Source organism: Geotrypetes seraphini, chromosome 6 (genome assembly GCF_902459505.1).
Source record: "Geotrypetes seraphini chromosome 6, aGeoSer1.1, whole genome shotgun sequence".
NCBI lineage: Eukaryota > Metazoa > Chordata > Amphibia > Gymnophiona > Dermophiidae > Geotrypetes > Geotrypetes seraphini.
The window spans coordinates 227,598,348-227,610,527 of NC_047089.1; the positions used below are offsets into that span (position 1 = coordinate 227,598,348).

General features: G+C 41.0%; 1 protein-coding gene across 9 annotated transcripts in view; it reads left to right on the plus strand.

Moving 5' to 3' along the window:
* Nucleotides 1-11,678, plus strand: part of TIAM1 (TIAM Rac1 associated GEF 1) — a 460,276-nt gene extending 448,598 nt beyond the window's left edge. For 8 of the 9 annotated variants that reach the window (XM_033949522.1, XM_033949519.1, XM_033949524.1 and 5 more), the window contains 3 exons: nucleotides 3,853-3,940; nucleotides 7,420-7,592; nucleotides 10,752-11,678. In XM_033949522.1, the coding sequence (XP_033805413.1) occupies nucleotides 3,853-3,940; nucleotides 7,420-7,592; nucleotides 10,752-11,233 (743 nt within the window). In that variant the 3' untranslated portion in view covers nucleotides 11,234-11,678. Of the gene's footprint in view, nucleotides 1-3,852; nucleotides 3,941-7,419; nucleotides 7,593-10,735 lie in introns of all 9 variants that reach the window. The other variant, XM_033949528.1, reaches the window with a different exon arrangement.
* Nucleotides 11,679-12,180: the final 502 nt, after the last annotated feature.

A 12,180-nucleotide genomic window follows, 5' to 3' on the forward strand; every position in this document is an offset into this window, starting at 1 on the left:
CAGCTATCTAACTTTCGGTAGTTTTTGTAGAATCTGGCCCTATATGTTTGTATCTTGCCAATTTAAAAATCACCCTAGCTGCTGAATTTTGTATAATTTGAAGTCTTTGAAAATTCTTTTGAGAACCTGCTAAGTATATAATATTGCAATAATCTAAAATGCAAAGTACAAGAGATTGCACTAATAATTGAAAGGGAAAATTGTCAAAATACAATCAGATTGAGTTTCCATAACTTAGTCTTGACCACAAATTTTACTTGAGATGACAGTGATAATGTTCCATCAAGATGTAATGTTAGGCAATAGAGGGTATTCAATTCCTTTTAAATCCCTTCCGATTTCTAGCCACAACTATATATTGCTAGCGAATATATGGCCAAATGTTCCTATTTTTATTAAGATGTCCATAACCAAGTACAAGGGGGTGTTTAAAAGTTCTCAATCCAACCAACCAACTTCCTAAATTCTGAGCGTTATTTTGCCACTGTAGCTGAACAGAGTGTTTTCTTATTTCGTCAAAAATTTATACAGATGTCATAACTCCAACCTGGATTCTCCTCAGTGTAACTCCCACTTCCTCCCTCCTTCACCAGTTACCCTTCCCCTCAAAGCCCAAGCTTGTCAACTGCTTCCCTAACCTCATATATACTGAAACTGCACTATATCCTATCTGTACAGCATCCCGAATTGTATATCCACTGGATTAGCCCAATCCTCCTTGCCGTATCCCATTCCCTAAACTATACTATACCATTCTTCTTGTAACTTCTCTGGAAATGTTCTTCTTCTTGTAACTCTTCTGGAAAAGTCCAGAAGTCTCTTTTGTAATCCGCCCAGAACTGCAAGGTTGAGGCGGAATAGAAATCTGTAATGTAATGTAATGTCAAGTACCAATTTGCAGAAACAAAATTCTATGTTTTGACATTGTTTCAGGTCATTGATTGTACCATATCCACCTCATTCTTTTCTTGGTTGTGCTGAGAACTTTTCAGTACTCCCTCGTATAAATTAAAAAACAAAAGGATAAATCTGAATCCTGAGGTAACCCATATGCTAAAATAACAGCATCTGAACATTTTCCTTCCACACAACTGATTGTGACCTATTCTCATGGAATGATGCTATCCATTTGAAAACCAATTCTCGAATGCCATGCTACTTTATCTAGCAAGAAACGATTTATGACTTATGTTAAAATCCAACTATAAAGTGAAACCGGCTGAAGTTCCCTGGATTCAATCTGGGACCTGGTTTCCAAGCTAGGAGACTCAAACAGATTAAGAATGTGGGAAAAAATTATAAAGTTCAGAAACAAGAAATAAAAGGAAATCAACAAGAAATTTCCAATATGAATGTTAAAGTAGGAAACATTGAAAAATAACTGACCGTGATTAAGCAAGTACACTCAACAATAATAAAAGAAAATCAGATTATTAGAAGAAAATTGGAAACAATGGAAAATAGTTACCGAGCCAATAATCTGCGCTTGCTGAACTTTCCTAAAGTTCCTTCTATAAGACCAAGGAAAATGATAAAATAGTTTATAGAGATTTTGAATGTTAAGAGCATAAGAACATAAGAAATGCTGCTGCTGGGTCAGACCAATAGTCCATCCTGCCCAGCAGTCCGCTCACGCGGTGGCCCCAAGGTCAAGACCAGTGCTCCAAATGAGTCCAGTCTCACCAGTTTAGCATGAACTTGTCCAACTTTGTCTTCAGTATCCGCGGATTCGGTTATTTGCGATTTTTAAACAAAAAAATTTTAAAAAATTTTTTTGGCTATTTTAAGCCCTGTAAGCCCCCCTTTAAGCCTTACCTTACCTGGTGGTCTAGCGGGTTTTCAGGGCAGGAGTGATCTTCCCACGCTACTGCCCCGTGCAGATCGCTCATAGGAAATGGCTGCCTTGAGCTCCCATAGTCTCTCAAGACTACGACGGAAGCTCAAGGCAGCCATTTCCTATGAGCGATCTGCATAGGGCAGGAGCGTGGGAAGATTGCTCCTGCCCCGAAAACCCACTAGTCCACCAGGTAAAGCCTAAGGGGGGCTTACAGGGCTTAAAATAACCAGGGGGAAGCGGGGGTTAGGGGCAGAACTGGCCCAAATATTATTCACGGTTTTTTAAATATTTATGGGCCGGCTCTGCCCCTAACCCCCGTGGATATAGAGGGAGAATTGTATATTCTTCTTACGTTTTCCATGTAAATATATTGTAAGATATCAAGATAACAAATATGTATGTTTTGAACTGGCCCAACTTACTAGTTTCCTGACCCTGAAACGCCTGGAAAGGGAAGGAACATCGCATTAGTTAACTGGAATTAAGCCCCTTGAACCAGTCATCAGATACCTTTATTTTCTACTCAATGACTCTTGGATCAAAATGAGGACTTGAGATTGTTTGGGTATATTTGTTATGGTAAAAAGGTTTGTTTTCCTCGAGTGTAATGTTAACACTGAGTCTTTCTGTACAAAATGTTTAATTTTGTTAAAATGTAAAAATTCATTTAAAAAAATATTAAAAAAAAAAAATCCAACTATAAGGTCCAACAGTAGTAGAAGCCAGTGGCGTAGCGAGGGTAAGAGGCGCATGGATGGTGGCGGCCCTGTGCCCTCCTCTCCGCTTTCCCCCTGCTCCTTCCGCACCCACCAGCCAGCCCTCCCTTCCCATCCCCGTACCTCTAAATCTTTGCCTGCACAAACAGCTTCTTTGGCACTGGCATTCCCTCGGACGTCACTTCTGGGTCCCACAACCCAGAAGTAATTTCAGAGGGAGCTAGGTCATGTGTGAGCAGCAGGCTAGAATAGTTGTTCATTCTGGTGAAAATTTTTAAAGAGGTACGTTGGAAGCGAGCGGGGAAGGCAGAGCATGGTATGGGGGGGGGGGCAGAAAGGTGCTGGCGTCCCCATCAAGATGGCACCAGGGGCGGTCTGCTCCCCCCTTACTACGTACTACTCATAAACCTTTTCACCAATTCTTTATCCAACTCAACCAGAAACATCAAGAAACTCCTTCTTATCTTCCCATCCCCTAAAGCAGGGGTAGGCAATTCCAGTCTTTGAGACCCGGAGCCAGGTCAGGTTTTCAAGATACCCACAATAAATATCCATGAGATAGATTTGCATCTCAAGGAAGCAGTGCATGCAAATCCATCTCATACATATTCATTGTGGATATCCTGAAAACCTGACCTGGCTCCGGCTCTCGAGGACCGGAATTGCCTACCCCTGCCCTAAAGGAATAATATACAAGTGCATATTCAGCACACTTATCACCTACATCTGCACAAAGACCTGGAACAGCCTCCCGATAGCTATCAAAACCGAACCCTGCTATCTCAAATTCCGGAAAAAAACTGAAGACTCTTCTCTTCAAAGCAATATACTCTATTGGCAATCGGTAGTTTGTTATAACTCTGGGATCTTACTTGCTTCTAATGAAAATTGTACTGTGAATCCTCCTCTTACCACCCATTCAAAAGACTATTCTCCCCCCTCTTCCTTCTTCTTACTCCCCCCTTCCTTGCTTTCTCTCGAATTGTACTTTGCCTTGAACCTACTTAGACATAGAGCGACTCACAAATTGTAGATTAGATTAGTATTAAATGTTTTTACTGTCCACTTTTACTCTTTTAATATGTAAACTGCTCTGATGAGATGAATGAAAGGTGGTATATCAAATACTTTGAAATAAATAAATATTAAATTAAGCATAATGGTGGTTTTTCTTCTTGGTGTTGGATGCTAATAATTTCATATGATCTTTCCTTGTAAATGCTGCAAAGGATCAGAATTGTTTAAAAATGCACAAAAGCCACTTACAATTTTGATGATTATTTTTTTAAAATTACATAGATGCAGAAACAAATTTGGTGTGTGAAATTGTTCACGTTAAGTCAGAATCAGAAGGAAGGCCTGAGAGAGCATTTCATCTCTGTTGCAGGTGAGTGTGTCTACTCAGTGAGCAGTGATCCTCTGCCCTGAGGTCGATACAAGCCGGATTACCTGATGGTGATTTAAAATCTAGTTAGTGGGGATTAACTTCCATATTACAACAGTCACTGAAACTCTCCCTAGAACTAAGCCAGAGAAAATGGGGGCAAATTTAGCAACAGACCACCTAAATCAGGGCTGTCAAATTCCCTCTTTGAGGGCCGCAATCCAGTCAGGTTTTCAGGATTTCTCTAATGAATATGCATGAGATCTATTTGCATGCACTGCTTTCATTGTATGATAATAGATCTCATGCATATTCATTGGGGAAATCCTGAAAACCCAACTGGATTGCAGTACACGAGGAGGGACTTTGACTCCACTGACCTAAATTGTGCTTCAAATATGCAGATAAATCATACCAATTTACAAAGTGAAAGTCTGTGCATACTTTCCTTTTGAAAATTGCCTCATTGAAACTACCTGCATGCATTTACACTTGCTTGGAAGGTGTGACTCACTAGTAGAGCTGCTGCTCAAATCCCAGTGCCGCTCCTTGTTACTCTGGGCAAGTCATTCAGTCCTCCAGTGACCACTGCTTTGAATGCCAAAGCCACAGAAAGGCGGTATACAAGTCCCCATTCCCTTCCCTATATAGTACAAATAATATTTTAAAGAAAATATATGCATATACTTTAAGATACAAAGTTATGTATGTAAGCCCAAATGCTGCTCCAATTTTGTATTCAGAAATGCTCCTTTGTGAATAAAAGTGGGTGCAAAATATTAGAAGCTTATTTTAGGGTCCCTTTTACAAAGCTGCAATCGTAATGCTGCCATGGTAAATGCGCTGAAAGCCAAAGGAATTGCATGGTCTTCAGTGCATTTGCAGCTACAGACTCACTACCGCAGCTTAGTAAAAAGGGCCCTTAATCACATATACTTGGATAATTTTAAGCTTCTGTGCATAAAATAGGCAAGTGGCTATTAAATTGCCTCCTTTGAGGGTAGTTTTCTAATACAAGGGCGAATCAAAAATTAAAGGAAATTGTTAAATTATGTGATAACTGGAACAGAGCTAGCAAAATGCAACATATGTACTCGTACATCTGTTGGATAGCTCATCCACGCACAGTGCAGCGCTCGGCCTTTAGTCGTGTGGCAGCCACAAGGTCAGAAACATGGATGCTCCATTGCAAGATTGCATCACCGAAGAACAACATGAAGTAGTGTGCTTGTGCTTGTGCTTTGTGCAGAGAGAGTGAAACCTATGGAAATTCACCGTCAGATATTGACTCAGTATGGACAAAAGGTTTATGAGTGGGTAAAAAGGTTTAAGGCAGGAAGGACAGGTGTAACTGCTGAAGGTCGTTCTGGTCACCCATCAACATTATGCACACAAGAGCACATTGACAGGGCGGATGCTTTGATTAGAGAAGTCTGATGGATAAAGGTGTCTCAATTGGCTGCAAATTTGGATATCAGCTTTGGATCTGCATTTGCCATAATGCATGATGACTTGGGATACAGGAAAGTCTGTGCACAATGGGTTCCCAAACAGCTTACTGATCTGCACAAGCAACAGTGTGCGGAGGTTGCAACTCAGTTCCTGAGGTATGAAGAAGATCTGAGTATTCTGGAAAGAATGTTCAATGGCTATGAGACATGGGTGCATCACTACAACCTGGAGAGCAAAAGACAAACCATGATAAAGTAAAGGAAGCGGTGCTCATCTGGCTTTAGGAGCACCTGAAAAACTTCTCTGCTAGAATGCAGAAGCTAGTTGAATGATACAACAAATGCATCATCTTAAGAACATAAGATTTGCCACTGCTGGGTCAAACCATCGTGCCCAGCAGTCCGCTCACGCAGCGGCCCTTAGGTCAAAGACCAGTGCCTTATTTGAGTCTAGCCTTAACTGCGTATGTTCTGTTCCAGTAGGAACTTATCCAACCTTGTCTTGAAATCCTTGAAGGGTGCTTTCCCCTATAACAGCCTCCGGAAGAGCGTTCCAGATTTCTACCACTCTCTGGGTGAAGAAGAACTTCCTTATATTTGTACGGAATCTTTTCCCTTCTAACTTTAGCAAGTGCCCTCTCATTCTCTTCACCTTGGAGAGGGTGAACAATCTTTCTCTACTAAGTCAATCCCCTTCAATATCTTGAATGTTTCGATCATGTCCCCTCTCAGTCTTCTCTTTTCAAGGGAGAAGAGGCCCAGTTTCTCTAGCCTCTCGTTGTACGGCAACTCTCCCAGTCCCTTAACCATTTTGGTCACTCTTCTCTGGACCCTTTCGAATAGTAGTATGTCCTTTTTCATGTACGGCAACCAGTGTTGGACGCAGTATTCTGGGTGGGGCGTACCATGGCCCGGTATAACGGCATGATAACCTTTTCAGATCTGTTTGTGATCCCCTTCTTAATTATTCCTTGCATTCTGTTTGCTCTTTTCGCTGCTGCCACACATTACGCAGACACTTTCATTGACTTGTCTATAAGTACTCCCAAGTCTTTTTCCTGGGGGCTCTCTTTGAGCATAGCAACCAGTTTTTAATCCACACCCTCGATTCCATGGCTCGCAATTTTTCAAAGTAGATGCTCATGCGGAACCTTGTCGAACGCCTTCTGAAAATCTAGATATATGATGTCAACTGGATCACCCTTGTCTATCTGCCCATTTACTCCTTTGAAGAAGTGCAGTAAGTTTGTCAAGCAAGATCTTCCTTTGCTGAAGCCGTGCTGGCTGGTCCTCATCAGTTTGTTTCGGTCAATGATGCAGTCTTATATCAGCGCCTCTACCATCTTTTCCGGTACCGAAGTCAGACTCACTGGTCTGTAGTTTCCCGGATCTCCCTTCAAACCTTTCTTGAAGATAGGCGTAACATTCGCCACTTTCCAGTCTTCAAGAATCTTTCCTGATTTGATCGACAGATTGGCTATTAGTTGGAGCAGTTCAGCTATAACCCCTTTCAGTTCCTTGATTACCCTCGGGTGGATGCCGTCCGGTCCCGGGGCTTTATCGTTTTTAAGCCTACGAGGAAATGCGATATGTTCAATTGCTCAATTAGTTCTATTAAAACCACTAAATGTGCAGTATTTTGCCTTTACATTTTGATGTACCCTCATATATTTCCACAGAAATAAGATTTTATAAAATCACATACCCATTATGCAGGTAAACATATACACAGGAATTCTTTCATCCTTTTCTTGGAAACAGTCCTCTTGTGAACTGAAATGCCTATTGAATCAAACAAATAATATTTGTAAGCCTTCTAATTGCTGTATTTTTTAATTCAGTTTTTTTTATTAATATTTTTGCACATACTTTATAATTTTTTTCCCATCTTAATAGTCTGATGTGTGCAGCAACCTCACAACTTTGTGCCCCCTTTCATGTACAACTTTTTGTTCTATAGTCACATAAAATTGATAACATCACTTGTCCAAATAGTTTGCTGTGCGCTTATCACTATACTTCTACTTTCAGCTCTCCAGAAAGTAAAAAGGAATTTTTGAAGTCCGTGCACTCAGTTCTGCGTGACAAGCACAGGAGGCAGCTTCTTAAGACGGAAAGTTTGCCCAACGCACAGCAGTATGTTCCCTTTGGAGGCAAAAGATTGTGTGCTCTGAAAGGTGCAAGACCGATGATGAGCAGAACAGGTACTGAGTTATTGTTCATAACAATTACATCTTTGTAGCAGAGAATGACACGGTGAGAAAATTCATCACCGTTCCCATCCCCGCGGATAACTGTAGGAAACCATCTCCATATCATTCTTTAAGGAGAGAGGGAAGAATCAGAGTATGAATGGGCTCAGCCACTGACCCTCAAGCCTTGCATTGAGGAATGCTGATGTAGGACTGAGGTTGAGATAGACACTAAAGAATGACAGATATTGTGATGTCATAATGCCTCATTCCACCAATGCCTCAGAGCCAACCTCATCAGTGATGTCACAAAGGCTTGTTTGTCCTATACTTGGCTCACATAAGAATCAGAGTATGAATGGGCCCCAGCCACTGACCCTCAAGCCTTGCACTGAAGAATGCTGGTGTAGAAGGACTGAGGTTGAGATAGACACTAAAGAATGACAAGGGATTGTTTCCCGCGGTTATCCGCAGGGACAGGAACGGTGATTAATTTTGTCACCGTGTCATTCTCTACTTTGTAGTTTCTATTATCAATTGTTTTGTTGTTGATGCAGTTAAGAAACTGATTTCAAGGGCTAGATAAAGGTGCCAGTACAGAGTCCCTATTTAAACTTTTCAGTAGCAGAATACAGAAGTGTAGTGGTTCCAAAACCTATCCTGATGGTCCCACCACTAGTCAAATTTTCAAGAAATCCTCTAGGAGCATATTATTCATATGAGTTACACAGAATGCCCCGTTTGCCCCCCAGCAGCGTGACTCCCATGCCTTGATCTGCCACATCCCACTTAATCATGCAGCAAGAAGTGGCAAAAAGCCACACATTAGCCTGCATTATCTTGCAATGCAGTTCTGGGTGCTACTTCTAATTTGAACTTCATTAGACTTGGTACAACCACACCATTCAAATCAGAAACTGGGTGGCAGAGAAGGTGCCAGCCTAAGGTGCAGCTGTTCTACCCCTTTTCTCACATGATTGGGAAGGGGAGACAGAGCAAGGCTGGGCAGGGAGGCAGAGCGATCTGGGAGAACATGCTTTTGGGAGTTAAGAACTGGAGGATGTGGCTTGGAGAGGGGCAAGGAAAGAATGAGAGTTTAGGGGGTTTTACTTGGAGGGTTAGGGAAATAGTAAAACGGTGGGTATGTTCTGAGGGGTGAGGTCAAACTAAGAGCTCAGGGTATGTAGCTAGGGAATGAGGGAAAAATGAGAGCTTGAGGGTATATTCCATGGGGAGGAGCAGTTGGGGATAGAATGAGAACTTGAGGGTATGTGTCGGGGGGGGAGGGGTTGGGGAAGAACTAAAGTGGGTATGTGCCTTGTGTATAGGAGAAAGAATGAGAGCTCTGGGTGTCAGTATTACACCATGCTGTCTTATCAACAATTCACCTAGCATAAGTTAGCCTGACTGAAGGCCCCTGGAAAATAGTACAGCTCTGACCCCTGGCAGATGATGTTAGTGTAGATGGGGGGGGGGGGATTTATCAAGCAGGACTTTAAGGCACATCAATTGGCCCTTGAAGTGACTTAAACAGCTGTAACACCACTTAATTAAAAAATATGTGGCAATATTTAAGTCCCGCCTTTCACCAGACAAAACTTATGTTGCTGCTTTTCTTGTGCTCAGAGATATGCTGAATCTTGAGACCATTATGTGAGCAAAGAAAACGGCTCTACTTGTCAATCACTGCACAAATGTTTTTACTTATTTTTCTTAATAGAGAATACTCATAGATTTATACGTGCTCAAATCAATTGGTACTTAACTTTAGAATTAGATCATGGGTCTTGATGCGTTTCGCCGACTGGCTGCTACAGAAAAACCCAGTTGTAACTTGAATCATTTTGCTCGCAGTCTCTATGGTGCAAAAATACAAAAATCTTTAATAAATCACTGTGTTAAAACCTTACTGCTCAAATATTTCAACTACAGTATTCACAGCACTAGAACAAACACTCCATACCTGCTTCATATTCTTCCAAAATTTGTGAAAAGATGCCAGCCCTGAGGCTCCTCCTCCTTATATACATCATCCTGCTGATGTTCTGATGAGGTGTATTAAACAGCTGATTGGGGTTTTTTTTTAAAAAAAAAAAGAAGATGTGCATAGCTCTTTAAACCATTGTCATTTTTCTCATGGTGGAATTAACCTGATCGGAACAGCATAGCTGATGTCCACTATTCTCCCGTATCTGAATTTTATCAGGCAGAATGCACCATTTGACCTCATGGTTCAAACCATGTGGATCCACCGTTTGCCAGCAGTAAATCCACTTCTGCTCCTTTTGCCACAATTGGACAGCTAAATTTCCTCCTCGAGGTAAGGAGATACCTTTCAGTACAGTATATCGCAACTCCTGCAATTGATGGACTGCTGAAATCCATTGCTGAATCAACAGGGCTTCAGTCTCACCCCATCTGATTTTACTAAGGTGCTCAGTAATCCTGACTCGTATAGCCCTGGTAGTAATCTCCTTACCTCGGGGAGGAAATTTAGCGGTCCGATTATGGCAAAAGGAGCAGGAGTGGATTTACCACTGGCAAACAATGGATCCACATGGTTTGAACCGTGAGGCCGAATGGCGTGCTTTTCTGCATTGACTTCTGCCTGATAAGATTCAGATACGGGAGAGTAGTGGATATCGGCTATGCTGTTTGGATCAGGTTAATTCCACCATGAGAAATAATGACAATAGTTTAAAGAGCAAAGCACATCTAAAAAAAACAAACAGACCCAATCAGCTGTTTCATACATCTCATCAGAACATCAGCAGGATGATGTATATGAAAAATATGAAGCAGGTATGGAGTGTTTGTCCTAGTGCTGTGAATACTGTAGTTGACTATATGAGCAGTAAGGCTTTAACACATTGATTTATTAAAGTTTTTTGTATTTTTGCACCAGAGACTCTGCGAGCAAAATGATTCATGTTACAACAGGGTTTCTCTGAAGCAGCCAGTTGGCGAAAGGCATCAGGACCCGTAATCTAATTCTAAAGTTAAGTACAACTGATTTGAGCATGGAATTACTAAACTTAATCAGCTGCCTTGAAGGACTTAATGTTTCCTGACCCCCATTAGTTCGCAGAACTTGGGCTCATTGTTTATCAGAAATTTTAAAAGATGTGTAAGTGACAAAAAATGGTTTCTTTAAGGAAATGTTTTCTTCAGTATCTGCCCCAAGCAGGTCCCTTGGGAGGAGACGACGCCTTGTCAGGAACAGATTCACAATTGATTCAGATGCTCTCTTGACAAACCACCCCGATGAGTCCCAGCAGCAGCCAGCAAATAGCGGGGATGCTGAGCGCTGGGTGGAGGAACAGTTTGACCTAGCTCAGTATGAAGACCAGGAGGACATCAAAGAGACAGACATTTTGAGCAGCGATGATGAATACTGCCAGTCCATGAAAGGCAGCACAATTGATAAAGAGCTCGAGGAACAACTCCAAGGAGCATCCATCACAAGCAAGCCATTTTATCTGGGAAGAAAAAGCCGTAGCTTGAAGGGCACACATGAATCCAGAATGACCCTGCTGAAGAAACAGACTGCGTTGTCTGAAGTCAATGGCAGTATGGAAAGCAATATGGGAGAGGTGATCTGGGTGAGGCGTGAAAACTTTGTACCAGGCAGAAAGCTGAACACAGACATCTAAAGCCCTTCTATCCGATCAGTGCAGAGCTCTTCCATAGACTGCACGCCTGCACTCAAATATCCATGGCAGCTGAATGTTCCTGAACCACGCAGCCCCATTCAGCTGGCATTAAAAAAAAAATGAACAAAACTTGAAATGGAATAAGCTTGAGTCCTTCTGTTACATTGCTAAGGGCTTTTTAATTATTGTATTTATTCTTTGAAAACAATTTGGGCTTATGAAACATCATTAAAAATGCTGTATATCACTTGGGGAAACAGAAATTGCTGAAGGGGCGCCAAGCCTGTCCAGCATATACGAACAAAGGGATTTTATGTTGTGATATATTGGTCCGTTTTAGAGTTATGCTGCTTTTCAATATTTGTACAATTTTTAATCTTTTCCCTGCCCTTTTAATGTAAAACTAAATATGTGTATTTTAGAAATATTTGGGGATTTTATGTTGTGAAGTGTGTCTGGTTTTTATTTAATGTCAAGAATGGAAACTATACTTTTACATAAAATTCTAAAATGCCAAATTCTCTTAAGAGACTTAAATATGACACCAGAAAAAGGAGGGGATTACTTTTGTACTTTTACCCAAAATGCAGGTGCATAAAAGGGAAAAAAAATCTGTGTAAACTTAGCTCCAAACTCTAAGTGCAATGTTGTATCTTCTCACACACTAGTTTTATACAATGCTTATTTAATGTTTAAAATATCTGAAAATGTGTCTCCTGATTATTGCTTAAAAAGGTAATGATTTTCTAGAAGCCAAAACTTTGACCAGTCAGTTCACTAGCTATAATTCATCTTAATGCAAATTTCATTCTTCTGACCCCAGTGGTTAGGGTTAATATTTTGATTTTCCTCAAGTTAAATAACATGAAAGCAGTTGCTTTCATTGTAGAAGATTTTTGTATATTTTTATTAAGAGAAAACTGTATTATACCAATGAAACATTCTGA